The sequence below is a fragment of the Pseudophryne corroboree genome, chromosome 8 (assembly GCF_028390025.1).
Source record: "Pseudophryne corroboree isolate aPseCor3 chromosome 8, aPseCor3.hap2, whole genome shotgun sequence".
NCBI lineage: Eukaryota > Metazoa > Chordata > Amphibia > Anura > Myobatrachidae > Pseudophryne > Pseudophryne corroboree.
Genome location: NC_086451.1, coordinates 38,581,214 through 38,592,981, shown reverse-complemented (window position 1 = coordinate 38,592,981; position 11,768 = coordinate 38,581,214). Strand labels below are relative to the sequence as shown.

General features: G+C 48.1%; 1 protein-coding gene across 2 annotated transcripts in view; it reads left to right on the top strand.

Moving 5' to 3' along the window:
* The window catches only part of LOC134948345 (histo-blood group ABO system transferase-like), a 110,959-nt gene extending 100,387 nt beyond the window's left edge, over positions 1-10,572 (top strand). For both annotated transcript variants that reach the window (XM_063936270.1, XM_063936269.1), the window contains one exon: positions 9,094-10,572. In XM_063936270.1, coding sequence (XP_063792340.1) covers positions 9,094-9,808 — 715 coding nt within the window. In that variant the 3' untranslated portion in view covers positions 9,809-10,572. The remainder of the gene's footprint in view (positions 1-9,093) is intronic.
* Positions 10,573-11,768: the final 1,196 nt, after the last annotated feature.

Here is an 11,768-nt window from a genome sequence, read left to right as displayed (position 1 = left end):
GCCCGTCACCTCTCTCCTGAGACCCTCTCCCTATCACTCACTGACTCTTATACCGCTTTTAGACCAACAGCGCGGGTCGCAGCCGGGAGCCTGACACGGGTGCTACCCGGCTGCGCCCTGCGTCAGCTCCCTTTCCCACTGCACTCGCCAACCCGGCATATTGCCAGTGACACGGCGGGGGTGGCACTTGGAGATCACATGATCTCCAAGCGCCGCCCGCACATTCACTGTACACTGCAAAGTTTGCCGAGTTGAACACGTGTTCAACCCTGCAAACCACCCGAGTTGGAATACCGGGTCACTCGACCCGGATTATTCCAACTCGAACCTTTTACACCAGCCAGCAACACGGGTTATGCACCTTCAAGTGCAATAATCCGTGTTATATGCTGGCGGTGTAAAAGGGGTATTGCCCTCACTCCGTCACCTCTCTTCTATTACACTCTTCCTGTTGTTCACCATTTCCCCATCACCTCTCTCGCTTGTTACCCAGTGACTCTCACCCTCTCAATGTCACCCCCTGTTTTCACCCTCTGCTTGTCACCTTCCTCCACTCACTGGTCACTGCCTGTCCCTAGCTTCACTCTCTACCCTTCTCCCACTGCCTCTCCCTGCTGTTACCCTTTCCCCGTCCGCTCTCTCTCCTGTCACCCTCTCCCTGTCACCTACTGACTTTTCTGTCACCCACCGTCTCTAACACTCACCCGATCACCCTCTCTCTTTTCACATTTCTGTGGGGTCTATTCATGAAGCAGTGAAAAGTGTGGAGAAGTAAGTCAGTGAAGAAGTTGCCCATGGCAACCAATCAGCTTATATAATTGTATAGAATACACTTTATAAATGCTACCTCAACACTGATTGGTTGCCATAGGCAACTTCTCCACTGTTTACACTGCATCATGAATAGACCCACATCCTCCTCCCCCCCCCCCCCCCCCCACACACACACACACCTTGCGATTTCAGTCTCAGGCGTGTTTTTGACTACCACCCCTTCAGCGATTGCAGACTCCCGCATGTTGCCCGCTAGCCCCCACCCCCACAATTGCAGACTCCTGCATGTACGGCATCCACCACGTACCACTATGTAAGCATGCAGGGGGGCAGGCTAAAGTTTTGCCTAGGGTGTCAAGAAACCTTGCACCGGCCCTGCTCCCTATATATGCTGATCCCTCCCCTACCTACCATTGGCTGTACTTTTCATAACCCCTTATGTCCACACCCATCACAGGAGGTTTAACTCTCTCCATTCCTATGCCTGTCATTTCGTTCTCCATAGATAAACTAATTAAACATCTTACCTATGCGTTCGATATACAGAGTGAGTGTAAGCATTGGTAGTACTGAGATAGTTCAGGTGTTACACTATAAATATCTTTAACCAGGGACGTGCAGTCAGGGGAGGCAGGAGGGGGGGGGGGGGGGGGGCAGTGCCTCCCCTGTCATGCCGCTTAAAATAATACAAAGATCCTACTTTGTATTATTCTAATAATTTTTAGCATGAAAACGCAGCCAAATCTGTGTGGGAGGCAGCGCCCACTGACAATAATAAAGTGGCTGAAGTGGGGGGTGGAAGGGGGCGGGGCCAAGGTGGAAAAGCCCATTGAAAACTGATGAAAAGCGGCACTAGAACGTCTGCTTTATTGACAGGGAGCTGTTCCTTCAGCTCACATCAAGGCACACCCCTGTCAATCAGGCAGACGTGATTGGACAGTAGCAGGGGTGGGCTGAGCTGGGTGGGCAGGGTGTCAGATGCCATTCCCCAGGGTATAGGCGTGCGCACGGGGGGTGCCAGGTATGCACACTGCCCAGTCACCCCTTAATGTCACACATGTTTGCTGTTGCCAGGCACTCGCGCAGGGGTTCAGCGTCGGGTGGTTCATTGCCTCTCTCCCCAGTCCAGCTGGTGGTGGGTTCCGGCACTGGGAGGCTAACAGCAGCGGCGCCCCTCCAGCCCTGCATCACCCAGTCATGCTCGTCGCAGCTGAGCTGCATGACATCACATCACTGATGCCACACTCCTCGCAGAGTCAGTGTAGAGAAGGAGCATCTGAAGGAGACAGATGCTGTGATGGTGCCGTGCCTGGACTAGACAAAGTAGAAAAGTGCACCCTGGCTGGAGGAAACTGGAGTGGACACCATCTGCAAGCTGACTATCCCGTAGTGCCAGCTGCTAAATGTGAGTATTGCTGTGCACAGAATGCAGAGGGAGGGAGAGTTTCAGGCTAGTGTGGGGGTGTAGGTAATAAATACCACCCAGGCACTAACTAGTGGTTGCTTCGGTTTAAAACAGTCACCATGTAGGGGGGGTATGCATTTAGCCAGTGCCGTAACTAGGCATTTTAGCGCTGTGTGCAAGAAGCGACATTGGCGCCCCCCCCCCCCCAAGTAAGATAGGGGCAGTGCGCGCCGTTTGCGCGTGCAAAATATATAGGGGCGTGGCTTCATGGGGAAGGGGCGTGGCCACAAAATAATAGCAATTCATACTACGGTGCACAGTAGTCTACATTTTTCAAATTACGCTGCACAGCCACTACACCAGGTAGAGCCCCTTTTATACATTACAGCAGACAGCGTCCCCCTTTTTACACATTACAGCAGACAGTCTCCCTTTTAACACATTGCGGCAGCCAGTCCCCCTTTTTACACATTGCGGCAGACAGCGTCCCCATTTTTACACATTACAGCAGACAGCGTCCCCTTTTTTAACATTACGGCAGACAGTGTCCCCTTTTTACACATTACAGCAGACAGCGTCCCCGTTTTTACACATTACGGCAGACGGTGTCCCCCTTTATACACATTGCGGCAGCCAGTCCCCCTTTTTACACATTGCGGCAGCCAGTCCCCCTTTTTACACATTGCGGCAGCCAGTCCCCCTTTTTACACATTGCGGCAGCCAGTCCCCATTTTTACATATTGCGGCAGCCAGTCCCCCTTTTTACACATTGCGGCAGCCAGGCCCCCTTTTTACACATTGCGGCAGCCAGTCCCCCTTTTTACACATTGCGGCAGCCAGGCCCCCTTTTTACACATTGCGGCAGACAGTCCCCATTTTTACACATTGCGGCAGCCAGGCCCCCTTTTTACACATTGCGGCAGCCAGTCCCCATTTTTACACATTGCGGCAGCCAGTCCCCCTTTTTACACATTGCGGCAGCTAGGCCCCCTTTTTACACATTGCGGCAGCCAGTCCCCCTTTTTAGACATTGCGGCAGCCAGGCCCCCTTTTTACACTTTGCGGCAGGCAGATTCCCCATTTTTACACATTGCGGCAGCCAGGCCCCCTTTTTACACAATGCGGCAGCCAGACCCCCTTTTTACACATTATGGCAGACGGTGTCCCCGAGAGAGAGAGAGAGAGAGAGAGAGAGAGAGAAATACTTACTATCTGGCAGTCGGGCTCCTCGTGCAGCTCCCTCGGTGCAGGCAGGTGAGAAGGAGGAGGAGGGAGGGGGACTGGAGCCGCAGCAGCGCTATTTCATTGGTAGTAAGCGCCGCTGCAGCGTCCCCCTCTCCTTCTGTATTGGCTGCCCGGCGCTGCTGTGGATGCTGGGATGGAGGAACCGCATTCCCAGCATCCACAGCAGCGCCGGGCAGCCAATGGGGATGCTGCAGCGGCGCTTACTACCAATGAAATAGCGCTGCTGCGGCTCCAGTCCCCCTCCCTCCTCCTCCTTCTCACCTGCCTGGCGCTGTAGCTCTGCTCCACAGCGCGGCGGCGCACAGCGCAGAGTGACTTCAGAGGCGGCATGTAATGAGTCAATTTGACTCATTACATGCCGCTGGCCGTGCGCCCTCAGGGCAACTGCGCTGTGTGCCAAGCCCACTTGGCACACACGTAGTTACGGCCCTGCATTTAGCATACCGATTGTTGGGATCTCGGTGGTCACAATACAGACACCGGGATCCCGAAGGGGGCACCATACCACCATACCATCTATGGGTGTCCACGACACCCATAGAGGGAGAATAGAGCCTGTGCCCACAGCATGGCTAGCGTAGCAAGCCCGCAAGGGGCTTGTTGTGCTCTCCCCCCACCCGCATGGCATTCTGCTGCCAGGATACCAGCATCGGTATGCTGACCAGCAGGATCCTGACTGCCGGTCACACATACCACACCCCAGCCGGGTACAGATGCTGTACACATGCGCACAGCATCAATTCGCCACTGCTCTGATCAGAGCAGCGAGTGACAGGGGAGAGGGATCTCCCAACTGCCCCCCCCCCCCCCCCCCACACACCGCAACCCGTGGATGGGACAGCGGGACAGACTGTGAAAAACGGGACTGTCCCGCCAAAATCGGGACAGTTGGTAGGTATGCTGTAGCACTAGCTGTGCTGGTTATGGGGAGTGTGACTAGTAGCTGAGGAATTCCCACTGTGCGGTTAGCGAGGTTAGCGAGTTTAGCCAGTGCCTCCCCAGGCATTTACCTCACCGCACGTCACTGTCTTTAACCAATATATTCAAAACGCTATGCAGTAATATACAAGCAATCTCAATCTTGGGGCCCCATACACTAGTTAGAGCTAGCTAGGTAGTACGCATTGGAGTACTCGGTTTGTGATCTGGATGCCAAGTCTGGTTAAATATAAGTCTTGCAAGGTTAGGCTGGCTGTAATCCAAGAACAGAATTTTTCCTTTCCTGGCAACTGTGTATCCCCCTTACAGTACTTGGCAGCAGAGGTACCGCTTTATGCTTTTGCTGGTGGGTGCCCAAGCCAAACATATAGGGGAGTGGCTTCATGGGGAAGGGGCGTGGTCACAAAACAATACCAATTCATGTTACGCAGCACAGTAGTCTCCATTATTCAAATTACGGCAGCAGAGTCCCCCTCTTTACACATTACGGCAGCAGAGACACACTGCACTACATTCCTGAAAATTTATTAAAATATCTCAGTGCCTCTCTTTATGTGAACTCATCATCAGGAGTCCTCTCCCCAACAGGTCACCACCAGGCTGAGTAGAATGAGAGCAGTAGTGTGGAGTGGAAGGAGGAGGTGGGCTTGGTAAGCTGGACGGGAGACAGCAGGGTAGAGGGGAAGAAGGGGGCGGGCTGAGAGGAAGAAGAGGGCGGGCTAAGGGAATGAAGGGGGTGGGCCTGGTCAACGGATGGGAAGGAGCAAGGTAGAGGGGGCCGGCTGAGGGTAAGCAGGGGGTGGTCCTGACTCCTGGCCCTATGGATGAGGGAAAACTGTGGCCGTAGAAGAAAATAACAGGCGGACTGCCGTCTCCATGGTTACAGGCACGTCCGTGCTGGCAGCTGTTGGGCAACCCGTGCGGGTGCGGCGGGGAAATGAGACCAACCCCTGGCATTGCAGTGGCCAGTGTACTTCCAGTGCTGAGGTGACGGACAGCGGCCCTGGTGGGTGCTCATCATTTTCAGTGGGTGCCTGGGCGCAGGAGCACCCACGGGATCGGCGCCTATGCTTGGCAGCATTGCTAAACTTTAGGTAAAAGTGTTCTCTACCTATCAGGCTCTGGCAGAAGTGAATACTCAGCACTGCAACTATACAAGTTCAGTTTGGGATTGTACTCACTGGTTGCAAACACTGCTAGCTAAGTGATGGCAGATAATAACACATTTGCTGTCCTGCTAGGTACTGGCGGCTTACAGCTGAAACTGAGGGGTCTACTGACTAAGCCTTGGAGGGAGATAACGTACCAGCCAATCAGCTCCTGTCATTTTTCAAACACATCCTGTGACATGGCCGTTAGGAGTTGATTGGCTGCTACTTTATCTCCGCCCACTTTATCTCCATCTAAGGCTTAGTAAATAAACCCCTGAATCACTGTAGCTGCCACTTAGTGTTACAGGAGCTGTATGTCTCTGACTAAACTTCCTGCTTGCTTGGAAATGGGCTGTAAATTGCAGTCTATTCCCTTATATTACTTACCGTAAGCAGTTTCACCTTTCAGGCTTGGTTTTGCTTGAAACCTGCTGTCTACTAACAGGTTACACTGTCTCGAACCTTGTTAGGTCAGGGGCGGATTTAGGGGTGAGGGCAACCCAAGGCACAACAGTTACAGCCACCCCCCCTCACACCGCTTAATTTTATTATTTTCATTGATACGATCATTCACATTGACATACGGGGGGACGCCCAGCACAGGGCTATTCCGCCCCGCATGTCAGTGCCAGCCCCCCCCCGCAGAAGTGCAAAGGCATCGTACAGCAACGATGCCTTTGCACTTCAAGAGTAGCTCCCGACCAGCGCAGCTTTTGTATGCTGGCCGGGGGATACTCATCGCTCCCCGGCCCGCAGCGGCTGCGCGTGACGTCACGCATTCACATTGTATTTAATTGAATTGACGCCTATGTCACTATATTCTGCCCCTACTGTATATGTTTCATGCACTGTATTGAGCCCCCCCCCTATATTTTCATTACAGTGCCACCCATGTGATTTTTACTTATATTACCCATTCCCCCTGTCTGTTTTTTTGTTACAGTATCCTTTTTGCTATAGTGCAAATCCTGTCTGTTTTTAGTTACATTGACCCTCTTCTCCAATTTGTTGTTATAGTCACCTTCCCTCTGTCTGTTTTGTTGTTGTTGTAGTACTCCTACTGCTTGTTTTTGGTTGTAGTGCTCCCCCTGTCTGTTTTGTTTTTTTGGGTTGTAGTACTCCCCCTACTTGTGTTTTTTTGGTTGTAGCGCTCCCCTTGTCTGTGTTTTTTTGTTGTTGTAGTGCTCCCCCTGTCTGTGTTTTTTTGTTTGTAGTGCTTTTCCTGCCTGTTTTTTGGCTGTAGTGCTCCGCCTGTCTGTGTTTTTTTTTGTTGTAGTGCTTCCCTGTCCGTGTTTTTTTGATTGTAGCTTTCCCCCTATCTGTTTTTTTTTTTTTTGTAGCGCTCCTCCTCCTGTGTTTTTTGATTCTAGTGCTCCCCCTCTGTTTTTTTTTTCTTGTAGTGCTCCCTTGTCTGTGTTTTTGTAGTTGTAGTGATCCCCCTCTGTGTTTTTGGTTGTAGTACTCCTCCTGTTTGTGTTTTTTTCTTGTAGTGCTCCCTCGTCTGTGTTTTTGTGGTTATAGTGCTCCCCCTCCGTGTTTTTGTGGTTGTAGTGCTCCCCCTCTGTGTTTTTGTGGTTGTAGTGCTCCCCCTCTATGTTTTTTTGGTTGTAGTGTTCCTCCTGTCTGTGTTTTTTGGTTGTAGTGCTCACTCGTCTGTGTTTTTCTTTCTTGTCGTGCTTCTCCGTCTGTGTTTCTGTGGTTGTAGTGCTCCCCATCTGTGTTTTTGTGGTTGTAGTGCTCCCCCTCTGTGTTTTTGTGGTTGTAGTGCTCCCCCTCTTTGTTTTTGTGGTTGTAGTGCTCCCTGTCTGTGTTTTTGTGGTTGTAGTGCTCCCTCTCTGTGTTTTTGTGTTTGTAGTGTTCCCCCTCTATGTTATTTTGGTTGTAGTGCTCCTCCTCTCTGTGTTTTTTTGGTTGTATTGCTCCCCCTCTATATTATTTTGGTTGTAGTGCTCCTCCTGTCTGTGTTTTTTTGGTTGTAGCGCTCCCTCTGTCTGTGTTTTTGTGCTTGTAGTGCTCCCCATCTGTGTTTTTGTGGTTGTAGTGTTCCCCCTCTTTTTTGGGGTGGATGTAGTGCTCCTCCTGTTTGTGTTTTTTGGTTGTATTGCTCTGCCTCTATGTTATTTTGGTTGTAGTGCTCCTCCTGTCTGTGTTTTTTGGTCATAGTGCTCCTCCTGTCTGTGTTTTTTTGGTTGTAGCACTCCCTCTGTCTGTGTTTTTGTGCTTGTAGTGCTCCCCATCTGTGTTTTTGTGGTTGTAGTGTTCCCCCTCTTTTTTGGGGGGGATGTAGTGCTCCTCCTGTCTGTGTTTTTTGGTTGTATTGCTCCGACTCTATGTTATTTTGGTTGTAGTGCTCCTCCTGTCTGTGTTTTTTGGTCATAGTGTTCCTCCTGTCTGTGTTTTTTGGTTGTAGTGCTCCCCCTGTCTGTGTTTTTTGTTGTTGTAGTGCTTCACCTCCGTGTTTTTTTTTTCTTGTAGTGCCGCCCCTTTCCTGTTGTTTTATTTTTTTTTATTTGCTTAGAGACTTGAAACAAAACAGGAAACAATACATTTTGTTTTGGAAACAGAATCTCAAATATGGTTTCTGAATAGCACAATATTGATGCTGGCTCTGCCCTTCTTACAGAAAGTTAGAAAAGTTGCAGCTCTCAGCAAATACAGTAGTTTTACATTGGTCCATCATCCCTCATCTGCAAAGTCATATTTCAGAAAAAGACTGAGGCAAAACTTAAAGACTAATAGAAATCTGGGTATGCGATTAGATTACCGAAAGTTAGGATCCCGACGGTCACAATACAGACACTGGGATCCCGATAGCGGTATTACATACCAAGCCCGAAATCTGCAAAAGATAGCACTTTTGTCTCATAGTGTAAGATTTTAATAATGTCACAAAAATATTGAAATATCTCAACTGTGCTATATATCATCCTGTCGCCATATCCATATGCTGTAGCTTAAAATATCATGTGATCTGCCCGCACTGCAGGAAGATCAGAAGATGCGATAAATAACCCACGGGATTGCGCAATAGCCCTTACACACTAGATGATGTGCGTGATATGTTGGCCCGATCCGCAAGTTAGGGCCAAAATTTGTCTTGTGTGTACCCAGCTTTAGAGATGAGTCATTGGTCTGTAGGTATTAATGTTTGCAAAAGAAGTGTATTGGACTATCCAATTAGTGCCATGGTTGCAGCTTATCTGGGAATTTGTTTCCCTTGACTCAGGCAAGGAAAACCAAATCTGCCTTTTTCCCGTGATCGCGGGCGCAAAAATACCCAGTTCCACGGCTTTCACGTATCTTATGTAATTTTGCGAGAAAAGGGTCAACTTTTCAGGTGCAAAAAAAAGCAGGGGCCTAGTTGGATAGTTTCTTACTACAATGACCCAGCCCATGGACCCAAATCTGTCCTTAATTGGAAACTGATTCTTTCTGACCTGGTCCTAGCATTTAGAGTGAACTTGGTGGGGCCAGTATTAAGTGCTTACCTCTTTGCTTTCACTTACATGATACTGTACAATGAATGGATCATTGATTTACTATTTAAAATTTTGTGGCATTTTATATTTTTTATTTCAGATACGTAATCTTTGTCAAAACATTTATCGAAACCGCTGAGAAGTACTTTATGCTGGGGCACAAGGTCAATTATTACGTCTTTACTGATCTACCCAATGACATTACCAATATCACCCTCGGTGAAGGCAGAAACCTAATTATTCTTGAAGTTCAAGCCTACAAAAAGTGGCAAGAGGTGTCGATGAGGCGCATGGAGATGATCCGCGACTTCTCTGCTAAAAAGTTCATATACGAAGTGGATTATTTGGTGTGTCTGGATGTAGACATGAGGTTCAGCGATGATGTTGGAGTGGAAATCTTAAGTGATGTTTTTGGCACTTTGCATCCTAGCTTCTATGGGAAAACCCGTGGTGATTTTACTTATGAACGTAATCCAAAGTCAGAAGCTTACATTCCGGCTGATGAAGGGGATTTTTATTATGCAGGGGGCTACTTTGGAGGTACGGTAGAAGAGGTCTACAAATTGACCAATTTCTGCCATAATGCCATGATGACAGACAAAGAAAAAAATCTTGAGGCCATTTGGCACGATGAAAGCTATTTGAACAAATACTTCCTCTACCACAAACCAACTAAGATCCTTTCTTGTGAATATTTGTGGGACAACAGCTTTGGTGTTCCAGGTTTCCTTAAAAGAAGGAGATTTGTAGCAGTCCCTAAAAATCACCATCAAATTAGAAACAAACGGGAACACCCATTCCAGTCTTATACTTAAAACATTTTCTATAAGTTTATTTTATTTATTACAACCCACAGTTAACATCCGAAAGAAACAAAACTCTTGAGTGAATGAAGTTTATGATGTACAATGATGCACGTAATGTGATTCTTTAAGCGATTAGCAATCTACTTCCCATCAAGCTTTGGCTTTCTATAAGAATGCTGGATAAACACGTTGCCCAATGTTTTGATTGCCGAAAGATCCCGGTGGCTTTGAAAGAGAGAAGACTTAGCTTGCTGATTGTCCATGGGAAACAATTGCTATGGGGGTGATATAACGGAATTCTAAGGGAAGGACAAGACCATCTTTGGCAACTTTGACTGACGGAGACTCTGAAGCTTGAAACAATGGCTTCCGCCACCAGTAGTTAAATATCAGCCAATAGAATTTTACAAAGAAACGTTTCTCCAGTGAAAACAGCACTGAAGCTGTTTTGGTGGATTGTCACGGCCCATCACCATATGAATACCCTTTTCAGACATGTGACCCTTGTCCATTAGCCGGAAAATTCCCGGGTCTCCGCTCCGTGACCCTGGTAGGGAGCAGGGTCGGGAATCCGGAACTTTTCACACATGCAGTAATCCTGGGTTGATGCGCATTCACATGCATAAACCCGTGATTTAGCCGCATGTCTGAAAGGGGTATAAGTTCTATCAACATACATACATGAAAATGTGGGTAGTGGGTTAATTTAAAGGGAAATATCCACTCTCTTTTATCGTTTTCCTGGAATATTTATCATCTGGAGGTAGTATTAATTGTAGTGTTTTTATTATTATTATTATTATTAATATTATTATTATTATTAAGTTTTTTTTTTATTAATAAGGTGCTGATATAACACAGAAGGGCCTATTCATCATCCCTAAATGGCCCATTATAATTGCGAAAATGCTAGTATCTGCATATTGGTGGTCATTCCGAGTTGTTCGCTCGCAAGCTGCTTTTAGCAGCTTTGCACACGCTATGCCGCTGCCTACTGGGAGTGAATCTTAGCTTATCAAAATTGCGAACGAAAGATTCGCAATATTGCGAAAAGACTTCTCTGTGCAGTTTCTGAGTAGCTCGAGACTTACTCTTCAAGTGCGATCAGTTCAGTGCTTGTCGTTCCTGGTTTGACATCACAAACACACCCAGCATTCGCCCAGACACTCCTCCGTTTCTCCAGCCACTCCCGCGTTTTTCCCAGAAACTGTAGTGTTTTTTCAAACACTCCCATAAAACGGCCAGTTTCCGCCCAGAAACACCCACTTCCTGTCAATCACACTCCGATCTCCAGAACGAAGAAAAAACCTCGTAATACCGTGAGTAAAATACCAATCTTCATAGCAAATTTACTTGGCGCAGTCGCAGTACGAACATTGCGCATGCGCAAATAGCGGAAAATCGCTGCGATGCGAAGAAAATTACCGAGCGAACAACTCGGAATGACCACCATTTTGCATAGCGGGCCATTCATCATTAGGGGTCTGATAGGATCATCTGAATATTCAGCAAACTCTGAAGTTTACCTGCAATAACAAGCGCCATCTTCAGATGGCACTTGTTCTCAGAGCCGCGCTCCTTCCTTAGCTTTGATGATGCAAAGAATTGATTCGAGCGGATACCTCTTCTCCCTGCTCACTGTGTGACCAGCGGCACTGCGTATGGATGGCCTCAGGTCACACAAGCACAAAAGCCGGCAATGCGGATGGGTAAGTAACGCTGCTATGTTGCAGTGTTACAGATTGAAGCAGCTGTTCCCGCACCGGAGTATTGCTGAATTGCTCCAGTGATATCCCCAAAGGCAAGTTGGATACTGGATGATGAATAGACCCCAGAGTGTTCTGCATTGAGAAAATCATGAAATGACACAAACTAAACACAATGACAAGAAAATGAAGTAAAGATGAGATGACTAATAAGCAGAAGCAAATATGGTACTGAACGATACTTTTGGACAGTTGGCTTTGTG